We start from the raw sequence: 26,440 nt of genomic DNA, 5'->3' as shown, positions 1-26,440 counted from the left end.
TTCTCTAGACATTGAATGGTCAGTATATTCCTATGCCCAGTTTGCCCAACATGACCCTTGACCTTTGACCATATGACCTCAAAATCAATAGGGGTCATCTACTCCTTAGGATGTACCAGTGTGCCAAGTTTGATGTCTTTCAAGCAAAGGGTTCTCAAGATATTGAGCGGACATTATATTCCTATGTCCAGAGTAGATTGACCCTTGACCTTTGACCTGAAAAACAATAAGGATCCTCTTCTACTCATAACTAACCCACATATGAAATATCATTATCATCAAGTGAATGGTTCTCAAGATATAGAGAGGACAACACATGGTCTACAGACCGACCGACCGACAGGTGCAAAACAATATGCCCCCTCTTTTTCAAAGGGGGGCATAATAAAAATAAATAACTGCCAGTGGCAAAATGTTCATTTTGCATCTTATCTAATTATCTTTTTATTATTATATTCTAATTCGCACCTAATTGGCTGACGCTAAACAAACAAGTCGGATTGGGACACTGTGAACTCGGTGGTATTATCGCGGTTCACTAGAGCATAAAGTTTTACCTAGATTTTTTCCTACGAGTTCTAATTAATACACAAGGTTAGGGTTTCTAAGTAAAATTATGATTTTTACTCGGAGTCAGGGACTCGCCATATCAGACAAACTTGCGTCCCAAATGAATTTTCTGCATCTAGGATGCAGATTCTTGCGTTAGTGACAATCTTGATTATGTCAGTATAGTTGGAGAATGATCATGAGATTTTATCAAAAAATAAAACAAAAATACCTCTGTTTCCACACAGATGCATCCAAAAACCATTGTTGGGGCAAATGCTGAAGTTCGTAGTTCGGAGAGCAGCTCCCCCCCATGTCTTCCGAGTACATGAATATCAAGTAGGCTATGGATGTAGTTTCCAGAGTCATCATCAGACTCTACAGAACTTTCACTTGATCGTCTGGTTCTTCTCGATTCAAATGATTTGTTTTCCCTGAAAGATTCGTCCTTTTTACCCTAAAAAAGACCGAAACAATATATACATTTTGTTGAAGTTCTAACCAAAATAATTTCAATGTATAACATATCAGGTGACCAAAAAATCACTAAAAACATTTTAAACGATCAATAACATGGCTCCTTTTTTATTCTGGATGTGCCTTTTTAAAATCACAACATTCTAAAGGACCAGTTGGATATATTCCACACATATTTTGAAATATCACTAATCATCGTTAAATAAGGTTAGACCTTCTAATGTCTTTATTTGGAACTAAGTGTACTTAGATTAGGTGTGGTTCATACCATACAGAAATACCACAAATGCAAACATTTTAATTCAACAAGTCACCCATGATAACACAAATTCTCGTCCTTAAAAGTTTTTTTTCTGCATCATTTCTCAACCCCCCCCCCCCCCTCCCAATACAGAAATAAGGCCTAAAGTTTCATTGAAATTGATTTATGAATCAAAGATTTCTTAAAAGATAAGTCCTCTTTATCTACCTGAATAAATCAACAAGAACAAAAACAAACTCCTTGTGGAGATTTACAATGGGAAAAATCCCACCTCCCCAATCCATTCTTTTTGGAACACGTTGCACAATTTTTCAGTTTTATCATTTGGGTACTTTCATGTTGTCTGCAGAGTAAAACCTCTGTAGACTTTTCATTTTGAGTGAATATCGTTTGGGTTCAAATTTATATATTTAAGAATATTGAAAAATTAAGCAATAAGTGATGCATAAAAACAATGGGACAGTATAGTATGACACCTTAAAATGTTGTTACACAAAATTTGAAAAATCCAAAATTGTTAATTGCAGTGTTTTATTTGTTAATGGGCTGCCCATAATTTATTTTTACATACCTCTGTTAGCATCATAAGAACTCCATGCTTCTGTGGATTTAAACAAGTAAATCTTACATCAGGAATACAGGAAACCACCTTTGTTCCAATGATTAACCGCTTCACTTCCTTACTACCCAATCTGAAATTAATTCAATCCGGGTTAAAATAGGTCCTCGGTACCTCTTGCTTGTCGTAAAAGGCGATCAGTTGGGGTTGTCGTTCAGATGAGACTGTAAAATGTGAGGCCTTGTGCAGTGTTCGAAATTAACCATAGATCGAGTTTATGTCAAATGCCACCAGTCAAATGATTTCAACTAATAGAAAAGAAAAAAGAGAACAAAACAAGAAGTAGTCATCTCTTTACAAACTTTTTTACGCTAATATTTGCTGTTGTGAGACATAAGGAATCGTCATTTACAGGCTCATTTAGAATCCTCGTAACTATACAAACACGCACACTGTCATGATCTGTACTTTCAATTAATACCAGAAGTAAACATTTTAGTTAACTTGTACAACGTTTCAGACTAAGTAAATTACGATGTCAGCAGTCTATTTTACGGCAAGTAAATTGGGAATTTTAAGTCTCAGAATTGGGAAAAATCAATGGTTTTTGGCATTGGGAATGGTACCGTTTATCGGTACCAGTTATATAAGGAAAAAAATTGCTGTGGGATAGACCAAATTGTCTATGCCAATTTTCTAGATTTTCAGCAATAGAGTCATCCCAAAAGTCAACATCTGATAGACGTTATGAGGTAAGGCAAAAAAAAAAAAAAAAAAAAAAAAAATATGTTGGTTTCCACTTTCACCTCAAAATTTTTAAGGGTTGGTACTAATACTGTTCAAAAGTTATTGGCAAGGTTAAAGTTTTAGACAAAACTGAAGACAAAACAAAAACAATACGCCCCCTTATCTTTGATCTCAGATGCATAAAAAGCTCACACGAGCCTCTGTCTGAGGTAAACCAAGACCTATAATTCTCGATTAATCTATTTAGAAATATTTGCAGTTATTGCATACATACTCAGGTTCCAAAAAGAAGATTCTTGAAAAGACCATGAATAGCTCATGCAAATGAGCCTCCATAACTGGTTTTGTCAACATACTCTCAGCCAGGCTTATATTAACTATTTCCAGGAATTTCTTGTAGTAGTTGAGGAAGCTACGTACACTGTAGGTCCAAGTAAAGAATAATCTATAAAAGAAATGATTTACAAGTCAGAAGTTCATAAACCATACCTGTTTATACATCAGATCTTCACAGGTCAAGGGTTACTGATTCGTTACCTCCCACTAACCCTTGACATCAGTTGCTATTTAATGTAAAAGTTGGGCTTATTAGACCATTACACAATCCACTATAAATAAAACGTCCAATGAAATTACTGCATCTTGTTATGGTGTACATGCATGGATACAAATGACGCGATCTCATACTACACACGCCATTGAAATATTCACACCACTGATTACGTTTATTGATAGTAGATCAAGTTTGAAAACCTTTTTGCTTAAGACAATATTGCTTAAACGATTGAAATAGCCAGAACTGTAGGTATCAATAATGTGTTTTTATTTAAATCTCTTGCATTCTCATTCTCAAACCGCATTCTCATTTGTGGAAACAATCAGAACACACTTTTTCTTTGGTTGAAAAATTATTGGAATATTGTATCCAACAAAAAAAATTTATGGCCAGAACTACTTTCTATTGGAATGTTGGGGATTCCTCTGGATGCTTCGTATTTATATATAGATTAGGGAGTCCTGAAAGAAAAATTCAGCCTTCGATACCGTGGCTAGTAAAATCGGGATCGGGCTACCAAAATTTCTTAACGTGCATGCCCGGTGGGCCAGTACATATTTCTGGCGGAGATTATGATTCCACTATTAGAGTGTGATTCCTGGTAGGAAATCGGTGAAACAACCAGTTCTTACAGAGAGAGAAAGTTGGTGGTAAGAAATATGAGTAAACAAAGCGACAAAGAAAATGATCAGCATGTTTGGCAGAAGAACTGCATTCAAGATAAGGACTCGTCGTCAATAATTCCTATTGACGACCCGGCCTATACCCAATTTTTCATTCTTACTTGCCGGATGGGCTTGCGGTAAAATTCATTAAGCGCGAAGGCTTAAAACTTAACAATTCTATTAATTTATATAAATTTATTAAACAAAATTTATTAAACAAAAACAAATTCAAATAATAATAATTAATTGTGCAAATTAATGAAATAAACGTGGCTATTTGAGGACACCCCTCTCCACTATAACAACACACGTTTGCTTCTGCAATTCCGGGCTGAGAGTTAAATGTATTCAAATGACAGTGATTTATCAACATTTTTTACAAGGGTCCTGTTGCTTTCGAATTGGGAAATATTGTCGACATTTCAGTCAAATTGGGAAAAAACAATTTTATTGTAAATAAGTTTTAAAATCATATCAAACATTATATTATCTTTATTTTACACATCTAATTTTTTTTAACCTTCTAAAATTTACGATTCTATCCAAAGCATCATTCCCATAACTCTTTGTTAAGTCTTGTGCATATAATTCACATTGAATGTATATATTTTTCAAATACGTTTTTCTTATTATTGGGAAAAATTGCAAGCTAAATTGGGGAAAAATTGACAATATTTAGGATGGAAAGGGCTGAAATTCAGACCCAAAATGGGCCTTAAAAAATCACTGACGTGGATGACAATAGTCCAGTTTGCACCTTGTGACAACTTCCTTCATGTCACAAAACCAAATACCAGATACATCGCATGTCGCACACTGCCTCAGAGATACTGCAATACCGTTGCCCTTAACTGGTTTCGAACTCCGGCATAATATGTCTATGATTGGGCACCGAAACGAGGCTTCCGTACGACGTTTTCACTCTCCCCCACACGTCTCGATATAAAAGTGGGAGTAACAGTCAGATGAATCTCGGATTAGATATTAATTAGTGTACAAGCGACAATCGATTACGAAAAATAGAATCGATAATCGGAATCAAAGAGCTAAAACCGATCAACAATCCTTTCATCACTAGTTACAATACGCAATGATGCAGTTTTCTGTCTCTTTTTTTTCGTGGTATACTTCCATCCAATGGAAAAATAATAAACTCATTCCTCATGCATTCGGAACACCCCAGTGATAGATATATGGAGAGCCTCTGGTAGGTGTCACGTCGCTCGATTCAATTTTCCGTTGCTTCCGATAAGTAGGGGCAGGTATCGAGGACGTTTCCAGTCACTGGATCTTTAATACCGCATATAGATGTAAGCAGACTATAGGGAGAGGTCATTGGATCTTTAATATAAGCAGACTATAGGGAGAAGTCATTGGATCTTTAATATAAGCAGACTATAGGGAGAAGTCATTGGATCTTTTCCCAGCAGAGATCTCACCAGAAACCGGTAGGCAGAGAGTAGATATTGTTAAAAATAAGACGTGAATCAAGGCCCCCCCCCCCCCCCCCCCCCCCCCCCCCCCCCCCCCCCCCCCCCCAGAAATCGAAGATGGCGAGTGTCGTCCCTTTGCTGTTTTTGGGAGTTGAACTATGTTCAATCTCCCTTGGTCATCACGCACTTTTCTGCGCAGTAATTTGTATTGATTTGTATAGTGGTCGTCAGCGGGGGTTCTGTGTCAGCTGATTTACTCCTAGGTAAATCAACATAAACTTTTATAAACATCCGCCATTAAATAATCCATGTAACTTTTCTGAATTAATCTAATTTTGATAATTGACATGTAAGTAAATGCAATGATATTGTATTCAAATCAATTTGAATACAAGATTTCGATCAAATTGATACTGATAGACATAGAAAAATAAAAGATAAGGTTGAAAATTGTCGTTTGTAGCGCAGCGTCACCTATAAACATTGATAGGGAAACGAACGACAACTGCACACAAGACCTATTGCCACCGTGGCGCGAATAATCGAATATGGTGCGAAACCTCAGAAAATTTACAAGAAATAACTCTACAACATTGTGTATGTATGTGTATATATTTGTTTTTTTTTTAATGTGATATAAAAAATGTTTGATGTTACATGTATATTGAATTAAAACACGTCATTCCCAGTCAACAACTTTCAATCGGGATCGGAATACGAAATAAAATTTCTTATATCCGGTTGCAAAGTGAAACTGCTTCATGCTTCAAGTTATTGAATTACGTAGTAATTGCACGTTACACATTAGAGAACTGTTCCTTTTAATAAAGAAAGTCACAAAATAGATACAAAATGAGTGTACCTTATTCATTACTGTTACCGAGCTTTCGTCGGCGAAAATCTCGAAATGGCGTGTTTCGCTGCGCTTGATGACGGTAAGGTCCACATTTTCTACGTGAGTATTTTGATATTTGTTTATGAATTTTTTGCGCATACATGGTATGTCTCGGCTAGGAATAATGGAAACTTTCTCACCTATGTATGTAAAGACATATTAAGGTGGGTCCTTAGTCCTGGATTTTTGGGGTTTAGGTAGCATTTTTTTGTTTGGAATCAATAGATTAACATTCAGAGTAATGAGAAAAGGCAAATTAGTTAAGGATTTCCAGATTTATTTTCATTACAGACACTACTGAAGTAATGTACCCCTATGTAGATTTTTATGAAATTCATTGGAAACAGTTATCTGTTGTTATTTTAAAATAAAAACAACAACAAAATTTTTTAATTGCATTTATTTATCAGGAAACATGTCAAGAACTAAAACACATGTCATTTTCATTATGTTCATCAAGTTTTAGTATAATAAGTGCAAAATTATTGAATTAGCCGTACTCTCCAAAATGTTAAAAAACAAACAAATATGGACACAATTTCCTTATAGCATACCAGAGTATGTATACCCCCATAAAAACCCTAAGTCTGGCACCATACAACTGAGCTATTCAAAACCACTTGTGGATTAAAATTTTATGTAATTTCATGAAAAGACACAGATAATAATTCCTTATCACCTTGGTAAAATGTTTGTGAAAAATATAGGAAATCTATTGCATAATGGACTTGATAAACAATTTAATGAAAACAGAGTTATTGTCCTTGGATTCAATATTTTGAAACGCATAATTGACTATTCAAATATAACTAAGACTTTTGAAATATTTTATGGCTAACAAGATTTTTTACAATAACTATTGAAAAAGACTCCAACAAAATTTATGTTCCAGTCATTAAATTATTGACTTTGCACAATCTTATGACGTCACAGGAGTGTGGAACTACGTTAATCTCTATTTTTAAAAATGTAGAACACTTTTATCAAATGACAATGTTTGAAAACGCTTAGAGCCCCGATGTCAGAATTTCCTTTTCCAAGACATCAATATGTCAAATTGATTATCCTTTTCGAATAGTATGTTAATGTACCATATTTTGTACCAGTTATCCATTTTGAATCCCCTATTACAATGAGATTTTGCTGCACTCTGTAATGTTTGAGTGGATGTCATGAGTGTGTGTCAAACAGAAATTTTAAGAGCATTGGATAAGGTGCTGCCATGTATTACTTCAATATCAAAGTTTAACCCAGTTGCCACAATGTTGAATTTATGCTGCAAAAAGGATTGGAAATTGCTCTGGTCAAAACACATTGTTTATTTGTCTACAGTTTATTTGTCTACAGATGAAAGAGACATGAGGATTCTCCCTCACAATCTGAAAAAAAATAGTTATGGATCTTATACATGTATAGTTTATTAATCACTATAGATTTCCAGCATTACAAGTCTGATTCCACTATATGCTTCCCATACTGCCATGTTCATTCACCCCCTGTTTGAGCCACAGTATAATATCCCAAATACCTTGGCAATAAATAACATTATTTGACTACCCATACCGAAATGAGTTATAACTAAGTTATAACTAAAGTATAACTTAATTATACCTAGGCCTTGAGGTACAAAAAAGTTATAACTAAAAAGTAACTTTTCTGGACTTAACCATTTTCATGTATAACTAAAGTGTAACTTTTTGAACTTTGTCATTTTCATGTATACCTAAAATGTAACTTTTCTGGACTGTGTCATTTTCATGTATAACTAAAGTGTAACTTTTTGAACTTTGTCATTTTCATGTATAACTAAAATGTAACTTTTCTGGACTTAGCCATTTTCAAGCATATCCAATATTTATGTACCAGTTTTGGGACTTTGTCATTTGAGGGTGGGGGTTACCAATACTTTTTGACACTTTCATAGTAATTAACTGAATGTTAAAGACCTATCTCATGACCCTTTGGTCTGTGAAAATGTAGGTGGAGCCCAATCTAAACAGATGTTATTTACCTGGAGTGGCCAGGGTCTACCAAGGTGTTAATTGCTATATCCCATGACACTCTAAGAAATACAGACAAAACATGGTAGAAATCTACCTGTCCATGCTGTCTTGATATACACAGGACCTGTCTCAGGGACCTCTGCAGAGTTTCTGTGGTCATAGTGTAGGTTGTATTCCTACATGTAAGGGTAGATGACACACATTCTACACCCACCCCCTCTCTCTCAGTCATTGACTCAATGAATAATTTCTGTTATAAATATAGAGGTATAAAAAATTCATGACATAAATTATTTCAATAAGTTATAAGTTTTAGAAATTATTGTGCAAATTATTGTTTGATTTCTGATTGTGTAATTTATAATACATGTATATAAAGGGGGAAAAAATACTATTGAAATTCCAGTGTTCAGAGGTCTTTTTAAAAACAATTGAATTACAAGAAAATAGCAGTTGTGGACAGGTCAATGCTATCAAAACTCTGGTATACTGGGCTTCCTCAAGATCTAAAGAATGCCTGTAGATACTGGCTGTTATTGTTATCAAAACACCTCTCTGGGGTAGCTGGAGACCAGTGTCTGCAGATGTCCCTCCACCTGAGATCTATTGTTAAATGTTTGATTGACAGGCAGTTTACAATTTTGGGGCATTATCTTAAAATTGGGTCTTTAACTGGATTGACTTCTGTAAATTTTTAGTGATTATTCACTTTCAAACACTTCAGTGAACTGTGTCATTTCTTATTTTGCCACAAAAAAGCTAGTCAGAGGGAAATTTCAATGTTGAATTTTTAAATCTTTTTCTTTTGGGGGGATGATTAAGGAATTGATCAGAAATTGCATGGAAAAATTACAAAATCCAGGATCCTTACTTATAGAATAATAAATGCATTGTACGATCAATAAAACATTCTATATATTATATTTTTAATGAACTTTATACGCTGATACAACCCGTGAGAATTCAAAACACCATGTATGATGATTGTTGATCAATTACCACTAGGTGCTATTTATGGAGAATGGCAGGTCAAATTGTTTAATTGAAACGAATAATGAACTGAACACATGTATGAGATATGTCACAGTATTTATTAAAAATAAGTCCATATGGACTTCTGTTCCATGTTAAAAGAGACACTATTCATCAATTTAGGTATGCATAGTCTATCAAAATCAAATTAAGGCATATATATAAAAACGTCTTTTCCAAAAAAGTATCAAAAAATATTTCTATATTCAAATCTCATTGGTAAATGTGACACAAAACAAGGTATGACTGTTAAATGATGTCTCTGTTCTGGACATTGAACATGTTCATGTTATATTCCTGTTCAATCCTGTTAGGAACTGTGAAAACAAAACAAAGTTTTTCATTTGTAGTCATGTCCTGTTACTTTAACAAAAGTTTCTAATCTCCCAATGAACGTTTCCTTGAATCGAATTATTTTGTTGTCTCAACCTGTTCGTCCACAAGTAGTCTTTTGAAGAAAACCACACGGACCTACTCTCCAGCTAAGGTCAAAAGGACTGCTTGTTCCTCAGATTTCAAAGGTCTTTTACATAGGCTCCAATAACAGCAACCCTGTCTGTTCCCTTTCACTGCTGTCAAACTTCAGAGCTTGGGACAACGTCAGTAGCTGCTGATGAACACAAACCGCAAATGCTATTTGGGTTTCAATATGTTGGATGCCATGGAAAAGGCATCTCAATTATCCATTACAATCCTCAAAATAGAAACAAGATGAGCACCAAAGTGGTCCAAGATCCTCAACTTTTTCTGTCAGGTGTAGGATCATATATCAAACTCTTTGTCTCATTCTGAATCTCCGTCAACATATATGATATGGCAAGAAAGCAGGTTCTTCAGCAACATCTTGAAGCAACTAAAAACAAAACAAATATTGTAAAAGTACATAAATAGCACAAATGTTTCCATATAATGTTCGGTGCAACATGTCATTTGATAGGCTATTATATATATCGATCATATAACCTATGATATCTATAAATCACAACGTGACTGATGACGTAAAAAAGAAATAAGTAAATAAATCTGTTTGACATTGCATTTAAACATTTTACAATTTGAAGTCATTTCTGAGGGGAAATAAAAATTCACAAATAAAATGTAATAAATAAAATAATGCCTACATGCCGGGCTTGTAACTTACGATTATGAATATTGGATCATTTACAAGCATCAGAATATAATGCATAAAACGAAATCTAGGAACTTGTTACCTTTCAACTACATCAACAGTTACGGTACACAATCGTAACGAAAACTAACCTGGTTAAATGATTTCTCATGAAAGGCATCGATAATCATAATGGCGACAGGGCCAGCAGTTTCACACGCCACACTTCGATTGTCGAAATTTTCTGATGAAATGTTGTCTTTTCCTTGTTGCATTCGCCAAAGGGATACTTTGAGTGTTGGATTAGACTTATCGGCATGGAAAACCTGGTAGCTACCACGTTTGTGAGGGTACATAGCTTCGGAGCAGTGACGAGTGTTTCGCTTTTAATTTTATTTCAATCTTTGTTTTTAAAATGGCGCCTTCTTCGTTTACATCCGGAATAACCGGAAGTGTGCGAATCGGGTATTTACGTAAAAATAAAAATACGTTTGATTGTTCCTGATCAATTTCAGCAAAACTGATGAATAACTAAAAAAAATCTCACGTATATACTTTACGATTTTTAATCATTTGAAGTCATAAAGGTTTTGAATTCCTTGATTCCGGTATTTCCTCTAATCGCTGATTGGTCAAATCGGCTCCGCTCTCCATTTTCAAACAAGATAGCGTCGGTTCAAGAAGGTGAAAGTTGAAAGGTTCTATTATTACTTTGTTCAACGAACCATGTATGCCCTTATGGAGTGGATAGAGGAAGAAAAGGTCAGCATCACAACCATATCACGCATCAAAGATCCAAGAAAGGAGTTTTGCCAGTATAAAGTTGGGGATTTGGTGAAAGCCAGCTGCCATGGCTTTTCTGGCGTGCATCCCGCCAAGATCTTAGGTAGGCCTTTTCAAGCAAGTTTCTGTTTACAATATTTACACAAATTTTGTCAGAATGTATTAAGTTTATTTTAACTTGAGGATAATTAAAACTGCAGTTGGACTATACAGTCCTACATATTAGCCCTTCTTGATTCCCTCCATTTTGTTGACAAAATACATATTCTTATGTGGACAAACATTTTTAAATAATAAAAGTACGATTATGAAAATTTACATGATTTAGAAATAAGAAAATGTGTTTATAATAGTATAGAATTTCCCTTCCCTAAAACTGAAAAAAATATTTATTTCTTTAAGAAAATATTTGCTTGCCCTCTAGGCCTCTCCCGACTAGGGATAAAAAGGGTCGAGTAGGAAAGTAGGGAGAAAATTCTTTTTTATTCACATGAAGTTAAAAAAACTATAAATTAGATAAGAAAATTTCGGAATGAGTAATAAAAAAAATGTTAACTGGAGGTTAAAAAAGTTTTTGAGTCTTTTTTTTTAAAATTTTTAATAATAATAATAAAGCTTTGAAATAAATGGATTGTGATTTTCTTTTATCTTGGCTTCTTTTTCTTATTCTAGATGATGGAGCTGATGCCTGGTAGTGGGATCTACATTTATCCCAAAGATATACAAGCTTTATATAAGCCAAAAAAAAACCCAACAAGTGGAACTTTTCAGGAAGGGGAACCTAACTGGTGCAAATGAAAAGACCATTTTAAACACTATTCCTGGTAAGAGATTATAATCTAATTAATAAATTCTTTATATAACACTAATAACAAATTGATTAACTTCGAATAAGAATAATCAGTCGCCCACATTTCTTTCAATTTGTGAAGATGTATTTAAAAGGTGAAAACAAAAAAACTTGTAATTTCTGACATCCATCTTTTAAATTGGAGAATCAATGACAGTTAGTTACTAGAGTATTTTCTTTTTTATTTAAAGACGATGCCGGGATTCAGAGGCCATTGTCAAGTTTTCGATGAGGACCAAGATTAGTTCCCAAGTCAGCCTCCAGAACATGAAACAGACCTAGCTTTTATACATTCAGTAATGTGAGATATATATATATATATATATATATATATGGGATTCCCTTCATAAGGGATTGTCCAATTTTTAATGTGATAATATGTACAAAGAGTTAGTGATGAATATTTTATTTATATTTTTGTGCCAAACTTTATAAATGATTGATTGTTTGATGTTTTCCGCCACGCTCAACAATTTTTCAGTTATCTGGTGGCACCCAGTTTTTATTGGTGGAAGAGAGAACCCAGATACAATGTACCTTGGAAGAGACCACCGACCTTCCGAAAGTAAACTGGGAAACTTTCTCACTTACCGGCGCGAGCGGGATTCGAACCCGCGCCGACAGAGGTGAGAGGCCATGTGATTTGGAGCGCGATGCTCTAACCACTTGGCCACCTTTATAAATGAAATTAATATACCAATAATAGTCGCTGTTTATAATCGGTAATGTCTTATTATCCCCATCTTTTTTGTAACTTTTCCATAACTTTTGTCGGGTATAACTTTTTTGTAACTTTTCCATAACTTTTGTCGGGTATAACTTTTATGTAACTTTCTCCATAACTTTTGTTGGGTATAACTTTTTTGTAACTTTTCCATAACTTTTGTCGGGTATAACTTTTTTGTAACTTTTCCATAACTTTTGTCGGGTATAACTTTTTTGTAACTTTTCCATAACTTTTGTCGGGTATAACTTTTATGTAACTTTCTCCATAACTTTTGTTGGGTATAACTTTTTTGTAACTTTTCCATAACTTTTGTCAGGTATAACTTTTTTGTAACTTTTCCACAATTTTTGTTGGGTATAACTTTTTTGTAACTTTTCCATAACTTAAGTATAACTTTTTGATAACTTTTGTGAAGTATAACTTTTTTGAAGTATAACTTTTTGATAACTTTTATGCACTTGTTGTATTCATGTTGAAATAAAAGATGATAACTTATACATGAGTATAACTTTTTTGTACCCGAGTTATAAGTAAAGTATAACTTTATTTGAAGAAGTGGTTCCAAACTCCGATAACTTAGTTATAACTTTTTTGTAACTTTTCTTAGTTACAAAGTTATAACTTAGTTATAGTTTTTTTCGGTATGGGTAGTGTTTCATTTTTAGCGGAGTTGCGATGAAGTCGAACTCGGCTTATGATCTGATGAAGTGCCTTTGGGCGGGCAGGCGGGTACGCATCAACATTTCATTTCCGCACCATAGCTCTTGAGCAAATTATAGGATCTCATTCAAACTTAGATGGATTGTCACCCTCAGTAAGATGAGGAAGCCTATTGATTCTGGGGTCACTAGGTCAAAGGTCAAGGTGGCTATAAATAGACTGAAATTTGGAGAAAATTTTGTTTTCTGCACTATAATTTTTTAACAAATTATAGGATCTCAATTAAACTTAGATGGATTATCGCCCTTGATGAGACAAAGAAGTCTATTGATTTTGGTCAAGGGTTAAAGGTCAAGGTCACAAAGGATTTAAGTCGGCTGAAATTTATGTACGCAAAATTTTGCTCCCTGCTTGATAATTCTTGCAAACTTTTCTGCCGGTTCCCTCTATGCCCATTCTTTGCGCAACTCGGTTTGTGCATCTTCGAAGCCGGACGATTTCTATTTTTTTTTTGGCATTTCATTTATTATGAGTTATTATACAATTATTTACCATTCCATTGATCCTCTACAGGACTGTAGTATACTCAGGTGACAGTTTAACATATTGGACTACCTTTTCAAGTAATGAATCCTTAGAATTAGCTACAACTAGGGTTAAACTTGAATGTATATATACAGGGGAAAAAACTTCTTCATAACTGCAAGACATTGATAACCATATTGATTTGAATGTTTGGGCCATAATATGTGGTCACATTTTTCATCAGAATATAAAGGGGTGAAATTCTAGAAAACAACAACATGACTTCAGTTACTCGAGGAGCGTTGTGGCCCATGGGCCTTCCATTATCCATGTTTGCTGTTGTAACGCTTTAAAAAACAACAACAGTTGATTTGTATCTAAAATCATGGTAATATTCAGTCATTTATCCCCCTACCCTTCCAGTGCTATCTGTTCTAACTGAATTTCCACAATGTTCAACTCCCATGAGTACTTTCAGTACTTTGATTAATGTACAGAATGTATATACACCTTTTCATAAAACGGATTTCGGTGGTGGATTATATTTATACTGTTTATCATTCCGGCAAAAATAATGCAAAACTTCAATTTAGTATTCGGAAACAAATACAAAACTACCTAGCCCCTGTCCTACGACCCAGGGCACCTATTCACAAAATATCTTACGACTATAAGATGAAAAAAATCATTCTGTCTGATAATTAAATAACGATCCCAAGGTCACGAGTATGTATTAAACTTTTATAAACCATGGATGTACTTTACATATTATTAAGAAAGTCTACAAGAAATGAAAAATAAGGAAATTACCGTGTTTGTAAATTTTGATCTTAGTCGTGTAAGATATTTTGTGAATAGGTGCCCTAAGTGCTAACCAAAGGTCTAAATTTGTGGGACTTCACCAACAGCTGGTGACGTCTCAATGTGAGTAAAGAATTCTCGACGGGACGAAAACACAAATAATTCAATCATCAATCGACTTTCTTACTGGAGCCGTGTGAAAATTTTGTAAATAACTTTGAAGTTTTATGATTAATAAGAATTGAATTTGCAATTGATAAGATTGTATAATAAAGTTCTACTAGAAACTTATGCCAAAACAATGGCCAGCAGCTTTGATTTTATTTAATTTCCAATTTGATGTAATTAGTATTTTCCCGCCAAAAGTTTGGTGAGCGTTTGGCGCCTCTTATAGTCATGTGACTTTAGACCAGGGTTGGATTTTTTGATATTGTCCAGTGGGTTTGAATTGTTCAGACGTTTGAGTTTTAGTATAGTTGGAGCTATTTCGCCATCATGATATGTCTGGTTTTTTCTTTGTTTTTATGGAAGCAATAGCATCGCAGTTGGCGCTCTTAATTATATTGCTAATATCTAACAAAGTGCATGTTTAACTTTTATTGCAGTTGCACCAAAGAAGCTTTGAAATATAGTTTGCAGCTTTACTTTTGATAAATATCAAGCCTAAAGTCCATAACTTTGGCAAGTTATACTATTTAGACTGTTTAAGCAATATAAAAGTCAACTAAAGCAATAATATAAATATTTTGTTTTTAATCTTATTTTTCTCACTTATTAAATATAAATAAGTTCGGTGGATCACTTTTATAAAATTGTGATTAAAGTGCTTGAATATCATTTGATATAACTTTATGCTAAGTTTCAAATGATACAATATATGTATATATAACATGTATAAAATGTATATATGTATTTGATGTGATGTACATTTTCATGTCATTTTGATATGCGGCTTTCTGTTTGTTACAGGGCATTTCAATTTATACTATTTGAATGAAATATAAACACGAACTTTTAAACAAGGATTTACGCTGTTGTTGTTTTTCTATCAACGCATCGTGAGTTACATTACCAAAGAGAGATTTCTAACCTGTTGAATAAAAAATTTAAAAGCTATTTTTTTTTCTGTTTAAAAACTTATTTAATGAAGTGAAACAACTGTGCGTAATATACAGATATACTTACGTTTTATTACGTACTTCACTGCCGATATACTTCTCCTCCTTCTCAAGTATTTCATTCACAAACGCATCGAAATCCCTTAAAATCTGAAGAACCTTATCGGAACTCTCCGACAGTTTGTTTTCCTTCACCCTTTCTGGAATATCAAGAGAAAAAGCAAGTCCTCGTTTGCTTAACATTACTAGAGTAGAGAGGAAATCTGGGTCAGTCTTTTCACACACCTCGTTTGCTTTTGACTTGATCGTGTTTGTAAATTCCTCGATTGTAACAGGGTTGTTTTTGTACATTATTCCGTATTCATTCAAAGTTTTTGTAGTCCAATTTGACACAGAGTCTGCATCATGTTGAGGCTTTTTATACTTCGTACCCCGGTTTCCACGTGTATCACTTGAACTAGAATCAGTAAATGATAGCGACTGTCTCTTTCTTTTCGGAAGATTAAATAATCTAGCACGATTCTCTCCTTCGCTACTTCTCGACGCCATTCTGGCGGGAATACTTGTCAATTCGGCACTTTGTGAATTCGGCACCTGGTAAACTCGGCACCTAGTATTTTCGACACATGATTAACTCGGCATCTACTACGGAATATCGGAGCCATTATTTCGTTTCCGATTCCGTCACGGTTTCTATATTTAGTATGCCCAATGAGTTCAAACTCCGTACACCTTCATTCATTCATATTCACATGTTTACTAATCCATTCATGCATTGTCATCGTATTCGTGTTGTGTGCTTGTGTTCGTGGTGTCACGTGATTGCTATGTGAATGGTGTTTAGCTGGGTTGGGTATGCGTTGGGTGAGTGAGCATTTTATTAGAAGTTGCAGATCAAGTTTTTTAGGGAGTGGTAATAGTGTACGCATGTGTGTGAGCTTGTATAAAAGGATGAGCACGGATTAATTTAGAGATTAACAAGATTGACTTTAATGCAGTACGTCAGGGTGAATCTCATACCGAGATACCCTATACGGATATTTATTCCTTTACGGGAAATAAAGATACATGTATATAATTGCATGGTCATCGTCATGTTTACAATTGGAGTCATCATATATGTTGGATTAAAATAAAATTAATTGAAACCTGCACCAAGAGTTCTTCTTATTGTAAGACACCGTGATTTGATAGCACGAGAATTATGGCTATCAATATGTTGTTTCTTTCTTATCAAAGTGAATGGTTTAAATATAGAAATGTACAGATGAATATTTATCAATCCATATCGTCAAATAAATTATCAGAATGCACGGTGCATCTGTGCATCAGTTGATCATCCCAGCCCTGTTTGGTGCAATCTAAATATTATGCATTCATTACTCACAACACGTGAATGCAGTAGTAACTACTATAATATTTCCAATGCAAGATACTATCATATTTGTTTGCTCATGAATATAGATTCTAACTTATTTCGCAGTAAAGGATATCATAGAATATAATTCTTTATTTTACCTAATTAGGGCTTCATGGGGCATGGAATATAACACTTACGATTTCACATGTATATGTACAAACATTGTGCTCAAATATGATAAGGTTCATACTATGTATAGAGGTTCTGACAAAGATATCATAGATATGACTTAATTAAAGAGACACTACAGCTCATTTTGCGCAAAAATCATGAAATGACAATTTTCCTAGCGCTTTCTCAATTTTTGTTGCATTGTTGAAAGTATAAATTTTGCGAAAATAATACTCATCTAAAGTTAAAAATTATCGTTTTAACGTAAAAATTAATACTTTTTGATGGCCTATACAAAAAATATCGAGTCTCCTCCTTTCAGTCTTCAGACGCATGCGCATAGACAGTAAACAGTGCAGCATGTCGTACAGTGAGAGAAAGTGTAGTTGATAGATCTAGAATTTTGACAGATTCTGTGAGAAAAGAGGTAAAAAATAGAATGAGATAAAACTCATACGTGAAATAAAATTTACCATGGTATCAGTTTGACCGTTGGAAAACAAAGAGTTCGGAGAAACCCATGTAACTCAGTGGCGGATCTAGGATTTCCGAAGGGGGTGTGAAAGTCAAAGATTAGCCACAGTAATCGACCATTTTGGTGCAAAATTTGGATTTTCATTCAAAATATATGGCATAAAAAGGGAGGGGGGGATCCTGCCCCCCCCCCCCTAAATCTGCCATTGAGATTAGCTGCGAAGACACTACTTTTAAAAGTAAGTGCTATTTTTATCTGAACATGACACGTGTTAGTTGTAAAAACATCGGTCAATGGGAATTATATTTGAAAGGTGAGTGTGGACCTCCTTGAAGGGGAATTTAAATAATTTCCTACACAACACCTTTACTGTCATTCAAAACCACGTGATGTAAATTAGCATTCAAAAGTCCGAGTCAGAATGAAGAAACCTTTGAATTCCGAACGATCTTCAAAGCGCAGTTGATAGTAAATTGATGCATCCCAATTGTTCAAAATTGTCAGTATCGATATGAATTTTATCATTTTATCAATACATGTTTTAAAAAACACTTTATTAAAATGTGGAAAATGAGCTGTAGTGTCTCTTTAAGGTTTACGTCATTTTGATATGTAGCGAGCAAAAAAGTTATGTTGCATATCAGTATGTTCAGCAGGAATTTATCTTTTAAAAATTGACTTTTTAAAAAAATCGTCCGTGTCTTTTTGTTGTTGACTAGATGGGCTTAATTTTGTGATGTTTTACAATTTCGGGATCTTTATACAAAAGGGAATACGTGTATTAGTGGTATAAAAACTACACGAAACAAACGTATGTGGTAAAAAGCTGGTAGAATTTTTAAAAAGAGTATTAACTATAAGATTGTACTAATTGGTAGAGAAATTTTATTTCAAAACACAAAAAATAGCACTTTTTATATCTCGAATAAAATTTCAATTGGTTGCCACGGCAACAGAAAATGTATATTGAGTGTAGACCTTCTACGTCAGAAAAATTTCACTTTAAACATAATATTTTAATTTGGACCATAAAAATATAAGAAAGCATATAAAATTACTACCCACCGGGCTTTGTTTCCATGGTAACAGGTTACAAAGAATGATTTCATACATGCGATTTGTCTCTTGGTACAACGTTTGAAGAGTGCATTGAGCATTTTCATGAACAAAATACAATTTCAGCCCCAAAAAGATAAATGATATTTATATTTATTTGTCAAGTATCTTAGCATCACATTTATTAGAATTTAGATGTTGGTTTTTTTCCCTTCTAAATTCAATCAGTTTTCCACGGTACCACTTCGTCATAAATTCCGTGTTTCATTAGCCTGAGCCTGTCTTACTACATCTTTGAATTAAATTACCTTTCTTGTTTCATTGCTTGATGTTTGTTTACATAGTTGAACATACAACTGTAACTTCGCGACAATATAAAGCTCGATCAGCGGCGGATCTAGAAAGGGAGAGGGGGGGGGGGGGGCGAATCAATGTGAAGTTAGTAAAAATGACACTTAACAAATGTGTTTTATGTCGACAAGATCCATGCTGTTATGCAGATGTTCCTCAGACAAAATTAAGACTTTTTTTTTTGTTTTTTTTTTTTTTGTTAGAGATCCCTCTTTTTTTCTTACGGGATCATATCAGTCGCGTTTTCTACATTTCAAAGTTCATGCGATTTTAAGTGCATGTAATTAGAGAAGTAAAGAATGTTCATGTTTATTTTTAAAAAACAAGAGATGTTTGTAAAACACATATGCCCCCCATGGTGCAAAATTGATAAGGGTTATACACACGCATCATTTAATTGATAGTAGCATCATCAATTCAAATCAAAATATTGAGCAGACAATATCTTCCTATGTCAAGAGTGGATTGACCATGTGACCTTAAAATCAATAGGAGTCATCTTCTCCTGAAGATGTACCAGTGTACCAAGTTTGATGTCTGTCAAACTAAGGTTCTCGAGATATTGATCGGACAGTATATTCCTATGTCCAGAGTCAGTTGACCCTTGACCTTTAATCTTTTGACCTGAAAAACAAGAGGGGTCCTCTTCTGTTCATAACCATCCCACATATGAAATATCATTACGATCAAGTGAATGGTTCTCAAGATATTGAGCGGACAACATGTGGTCTACCGACCGACCGACAGGTGCAAACCAATATGCCCCTCTTCTTTGAAGGGGGGGGGGGAGGGAGGGGGGCATAAAAATGCTTGTGAATGTCATAAAAATTCCTAGCTTCGTAAATGTCGAACCTTGTCAAATTTGAGGATACTATTATTATTTATAACAGCATCAAAATGAATCCTACTTTCCCTTGCAAGATTCGTAGAGATTACATGTGATCACACATGGTTTCACACAAAATATCAGCAACCGGTACCGATCATGATCTTTTACCAGAGTCATGCTGTAATTTACAAACAGGCATTATCCTGTTATTAGCACCGCGGTGCTAATAATATTTGACGTTGTTGACGTTATTGACGTAAATATAAATAAACTTTATGAACTTTATTTATTGTGTTTCAATGAAAATTAAGCATTTTTTTTTTTTTTTTTTTTTTTTGGTATTTGTTCCGATGCACTCTCTAGTTAAATTTTTAGAAATTACCTTATTCTCAATGAAACTTATAACGGAATAAATGCATCCATAGAAACTATAATTTGGCTTGCAGGAAAGTACCATTTATTCCGTTATAGACAAGAAGAAAAGTATCTTTAGAATAAATTTCATAACGGAATAAATGCCATATATTTAGATGAGCAGTAATGAGTATTTGTATTTTATTCCGTTATAGACCATGTAAAGTAATGTTTCTGTAGAGTAGATTTGATAACGGAATAAATGCCATATATATATTAAAATGAACACTAATGCATATTTTCACTTTATTCTGTTAAAGACAAGAGGGAATGTTTTTCTTCAAATTAATTTGATAACGGAATAAATCGCATGTATTAAGATGAACAGTATTGCATATTTGCATTTTGCTTCGTTATAAACAAACATAAATGTTTCTGTACAGTTTATTTGATAACGGAATATAAATTCAAGTTGAACTTTAATGCATATTTGCACTTTATTCCGTTATAGACAAGAAGAAATGTTTCTTCTAAAATTAATGTCACAACTGAATAAATGCCATGTATTAAGATGAACAGTAATGCATATTTGCATTTTACTCCGTTATAAACAAAAAGAAATGTTTTTGTACAGTTAATTTGATAACGGAATATAAATTCAAGTTGAACTTTAATGCATATTTGTACTTTATTCCGTTATAGACAAGAATAAATGTTTGTCTTAAAATTAATGTCGCAACTTAATGAAGACCACGTATTAAGATGAACAGTAATGCATATTTGCATTTTATTAAAGGGGGGGGGGGGGGCTTTGACTTAAATTGCGATGAATAAATGAAGTATTTGTAAATGAAAACAATAAATTCAAAATCATGTTGAGGTCCATGTCTTTCAATGCGTACGTACAAAGGGCAGTGTATTTGATTTCATGTACAGGAGAAATGCATTTGTGTACATTTTTAACTAATGTTAATTATACAATTTATTGCATACAGGAACATTAATCGTTTGTCATCATGTCAATGTATTTCCATGTTCTAATTTTTGCACGGACTTTGAATGTGTTGCAATACATGTAGTGAATTAAGTCTTTTTAAATGGCGGTAAACAGTCCTATACACTATCTGTACCTTTGATAGAAGGCATTCTATAGAATGAGTCGCAAAGCATGACCAAAGCATGACCGTCTAAGTACTACGTGTTTACATAGGAAGCTCACAAGAACAAGTACATTTTCTTCTTCATCATCTCTCTATATATACTCCTGTTTTGTGTGGCATAATCATGTTATTCACTCCGCGGGATGAATTAGTTTAGCAGATCTGAAATATACAGTTTATTCCGTAATTATCCCCCACCTTCACCCACAAGGTTGTTTTAATTTATACTTCTTTCACCTGTGCCATATGCAAATGTTTGAAAATTTGCATATTCCTATAGTAATTTAACGGAATAAACTAAATTTGAAGAGCAAATAACTCTTACTAAAGGAAAAATAAATCTTACACTTTATCGCGGAGCGAATAACAAGATTATGCCACTCCTGTTAATATTAGCACCGCGGTGCGAATTAGTTTTGGCCATTCCACAGATGAAAACGTGCCATTTTTACAGTGATAACCCCCAAAAATGTCCAAGCCCCATTTTTTTTTTATGAACTCACTCAAAGAAACCCTTTTCCCGGGAATACTTCTCTTCGTAGAGCTTATAATCTTGATTTTTAAAACATCGTCTCTCTATATATACTCCTGTTATTAGCACCGCGGTGCGAATAAGTTTTGAGGTATTTATATATTCATGTCATCTCTCTATATATACTCCTGTTATTAGCACCGCGGTGCGAATTAGTTTTGGCCATTCCACAGATCAAAACGTGCCATTTTTACAGTGATAACCCCCAAAAATCTCCAAGCCCCATTTTTTTTATGAACTCCCCCAAAGAAACCCTTTTCCCGGGAATACTTCCCTTCATAGAGCTTATATTCTTGATTTTTAAAACATCGTCTCTCTATATATGTGATAATGTATTATTTTGAAGTGTTTTTAAACTTTAAATAATCTAAAATTAAGTATTGATATACCAATTAAATACTTGTAAATAAATAATACAAATTTATTACTTATATAAAATTTATGTACATATTACTAACCAGCACTGCATGTTTCTATTACTGAAGTATAACCAGAGTTATCTTTCTTTAGAATAAGAGTTGTCTTTAGTGTTTTATTCATTCAAGACAAGTATAGGCAGAGGACTAGTTTAGAGGTCAGTAGTCTTTGATTGGTCACTGTAAGTATTCCTGGAATTTTATTGGAAAGTCTTGGAAGGTCAAAGTTCTTGAGAGTTTTATTCTGTAAATTTAAATAACTTTGAAGTTAGCAGTCAGAGAGATTGCCAGTGCTACATAATTGCCATTATTTAAGAATTGAAGGAAATCGGACAATCTTTTGAAGACCTTGAAAGTAAGTTCTTTCTTTAATAATTTCCATTAACAATTCTAGAGTATGAATGGAAGTATGAAAATGATGAGTTATAGTTATACATGTATGTAAGACAAAGAGAGTAGAGATCAAATATAAATGTATCAATAGTTTTTAAAGTAAATTACACTGATATAGAATTAATGCTATGTATCGGTAGATATGATAATATCAGCCTTGATGTAAGACATTATTATATATGTTTACATAAAGAGTGAATGTGTGTATTACTATATACAGGTCTGATGTGTTGTAAATACACCATGAACATGGTTCCAATTCTTTCTTTTGCCTGAATCCACAATTCAGTAACTATTGTAATTATTGCTTATGATATTGTATATAAGCATTGTATATATATTCATAATTGAGATTTATTATATTCAATCTATTTTTCTTGAGTAAAATAGAAGTTATTCTATTACATAGTACAGATTAATTCAGTATAATGCAATTATTTTATTACCTATGATAAATGTAAGATATCTAGATTTTATCATAACAATGTGATAATTTATTTATGTTGATACTGTAATTGATATGTTGTTATATGTTTTGTAGGGTATATACATATATTATATTCATCTTCAAGATCACAAATATAGAACGTAACGAAAAAAATCAACTGTGTTGTGTCTGCATTAAATACCACACGGTTACATATATACTCCTGTTATTAGCACCGCGGTGCGAATTAGTTTTGGCCATCGTGCCATTTTTACAGTGATAACCCCCAAAAATCTCCAAGCCCCATTTTTTTTATGAACTCCCCCAAAGAAACCCTTTTCCCGGGAATACTTCCCTTCGTAGAGCTTATAATCTTGATTTTTAAAACATCGTCTCTCTATATATATTCCTGTTATTAGCACCGCGGTGTGAATAAGTTTTGAGGTATTTATATATTCATGTCATCTCTCTATATATACTCCTGTTATTAGCACCGCGGTGCGAATTAGTTTTGCGCATTCCACAGATCAAAACGTGCCATTTTTAGTATGAGATGACCATTTATTTCAAATACGAATAAAAAATAAAATTTTGAATTTTCTCTGGATTTTATTTTAAACAGAAATTTCATTAGGAATCATCAAATAATGATATATTTATAACTTTTAACGCTTCTGACGTTACGTAAAAAAAACCGTCAAATATTATTAGCACCGCGGTGCTAATAACAGGATTATGCGTACAAACAACTTACTTTATCCTGTATTCCAAATGCTAATGCCCATTAGGGTCAGTTTCAAGGTCACAACATAAAATGGAAATTAACCGTAGCGCATACTATTTATAAAAAAATCGTAGACTTTTATAAAATCAAAGAAAATTATTTATTAATGATCATATGTGAGACATTATTATTAATTATTTTGTCATGGATATTTACACATACGCCGCCTGAGACTTGACAGCGGTAGTAGATCTACAACAAATAAATATTATGACATTTCCCCACGATACAACGGGTCAGGTAATGTTTTAGGGGATAAGTTATGATTTAATGGATTGGTTATGATTTAGAGGAAATTTGTAAACGTTGTGTAACAGGTCCAGTCCGAAGACTATTTCTACCCATGTAGCTATTAATAACTACCTAGGTATTTAAACCTACTTAAAGTAGCTACTTCTACATGTGTACCTACTTTTATCTGTTTTTAAAAAAAATAAATTTTAAAAAAATAAGAATTTTAAAAAATAAGAATTAAGGCGCATCTTTTAAACAGGTTAGTCGTTTTATGTATCATGCTGTGCATGTGCACGGCAAAATTCGGAGTGTAAATTTGAATATTTTACGAGGGCGGAGAATGTAAAGGAAATGCATGAAAAATCGCCCAAAAACCTTTCATGTAAGAATGAATGAAGGTAAATTTTGAAATCAATACAGATTTATAAGACATTCTAGACTTGATCCTACGCTCCTAGAAAATGAAACTGGGTGTAGTTATTGATGCAAATTTGAAAGTAATAATTTTTTGTCCAATATTTTTGTGGTATTCATCGTCAGTATAAGTGAATTAAGTTTGGTACACACCATGTTGCGCCGTTCCTACGTTTGGCCACGAAAGGTAAGTAAAGGATTAGGCCGTTTACTTCATCAAGATATAGGGTTCAAGGCAGGTGTGACCGGTCGACAGGGGGCGTTTATTCTTCATAAACATCTGATCACATCTTCAATATATACAAAGGTCCATATTTGCCCAACTCTCCATTTGTATTCCTTATAGGAGTCGTGAGATTGATCATTTTTTGTTATCTTCACCTTTTCACTAATTACTAACTGTAAACAAGAGGTACTGTGAGCAATCCTCACTAAGAATACCCCTGCTTACCCCAATCTCCCAAAGGGTCTTGTTAATAGGTATAAATTACCTCTTTTCTGAGTGTAAAAATATGGTATGCCTTTGTAGAAGAAAATGGAAGATATAGTCCGAACACAAATCCATGGTATCAACCTATAATTTTGACCTTGAGATCAAAAGTCAAGGTCATATAGAGGTCATGAAGATACCCGACACATCGTCTCATGGTGATACACTCATGTGTCAAATATAGTATGCCTATGTCAAAGAACAAAGAGGTTATGGCCTGGACACGAATCCATTGTAAAAACCTTTAATTTTGACCTTGAGGTCAAGGTCATATGGAGGTCATGAAGGTACCCGACACATCGTCTCATGGTGATCCACCTGTGTGCCAAATATGGTATGCCTATGTCAAAGAACAAAGAAGTTATGGCCCGGACAAGAATCTGCACATACAGACCGACGGACAGACAGACAAACAGACAGCCAGACTGATTCCTCTATATACCCCCTGAACTTAGTTCGCGGGGGGTATAATAAGTATACTAGTGAAATTACTAATATTACTTATCCTAAAATGTTGTTATAAGTAACGTGAAGCATTCAAGATCAACTCTAAGCAACAAGGAAGATTTCATCTAATCAGCTTTCAGGTATTTATATCATAATTGTAATTCTACTAGATTAATGTTTATTAGCTAAAAATATAATTATTACTTCATATGCTGTAACATCATTTTAATTCTATCTTAACTTATTGAATTTATTTCGTATTTTGGGAATGTGCCTCAGAAAAATACGAAAACTTGGAGACGAGAATGACAATGGATGGGCCCCCTGTATCCTTTTCAGGGAGTCCTCCTACACATGCACTAGCTCAGTGACGTCAATGTTAACCGTCACACACACACGGAATATGACGGGTCTTCCCTAAGTTGGCCCTAACGTCGTCCGATTCATTTAGGTTGGTAGTCCCAATGTATGAACAATCATTACGGAACAAGCAAACTCAATTAAAGTTTACTTACTGCAAACATCTATGTCGATGAATTCCAAGAGTTTGTAAGATTAATATCTAATCCAGAATAATCAAGTTCGAAGGACATTATTGAGATGGGATGTGCACAGATAATGGAGTAATCTTTGTTCATACAATGGTCAGACTTTATGAATATTTTCTGTATTGACAAATACTGTAGAGTCCTAAATATACGCGAGTAATTTATTATGAAGTAATTTTGCAAGAGGCATTCCCGAAATAAAATCATTCGCTTTTATTTTTCTGTTGATAAAATACATGTAAGAATTCT

General features: G+C 33.8%; 1 protein-coding gene and 2 long non-coding RNA genes across 5 annotated transcripts in view; 1 reads left to right on the top strand and 2 right to left on the bottom strand.

The window, feature by feature from the left end:
* The window catches only part of LOC125662331 (uncharacterized), a 27,430-nt gene extending 11,007 nt beyond the window's left edge, over window positions 1-16,423 (bottom strand). For 2 of the 3 annotated variants that reach the window (XR_008798023.1, XM_048894511.2), the window contains exons 1-4: window positions 15,818-16,409; window positions 2,869-3,039; window positions 1,860-1,980; window positions 782-1,006 (exon numbers count right to left, since the gene is read on the bottom strand). Coding sequence is in view for 2 of the 3 variants with exons in the window: in XM_048894511.2 (XP_048750468.2) it covers window positions 782-1,006; window positions 1,860-1,980; window positions 2,869-3,039; window positions 15,818-16,299 (999 nt within the window). In the remaining variant the exon portion in view is untranslated. Of the gene's footprint in view, window positions 1-781; window positions 1,007-1,859; window positions 1,981-2,868; window positions 3,040-15,817 lie in introns of all 3 variants that reach the window. The other variant, XM_048894512.2, reaches the window with a different exon arrangement.
* LOC125657431 (uncharacterized) lies at window positions 9,219-11,745 on the bottom strand. Its single transcript, XR_008798024.1, has 2 exons — window positions 10,439-11,745; window positions 9,219-10,031 (listed from the first exon to the last, which is right to left on the bottom strand). It is a non-coding gene; the product is annotated as an uncharacterized LOC125657431 (long non-coding RNA).
* Window positions 11,045-13,304, top strand: LOC125678002 (uncharacterized). The gene is made up of 3 exons (XR_007371365.2): window positions 11,045-11,172; window positions 11,742-11,893; window positions 12,111-13,304. It is a non-coding gene; the product is annotated as an uncharacterized LOC125678002 (long non-coding RNA).
* Window positions 16,424-26,440: the final 10,017 nt, after the last annotated feature.

The sequence above is a fragment of the Ostrea edulis genome, chromosome 8 (assembly GCF_947568905.1).
Source record: "Ostrea edulis chromosome 8, xbOstEdul1.1, whole genome shotgun sequence".
NCBI lineage: Eukaryota > Metazoa > Mollusca > Bivalvia > Ostreida > Ostreidae > Ostrea > Ostrea edulis.
Note: the sequence above shows the minus strand (reverse complement) of the source record. Positions and strands in the feature narration are given on the sequence as shown.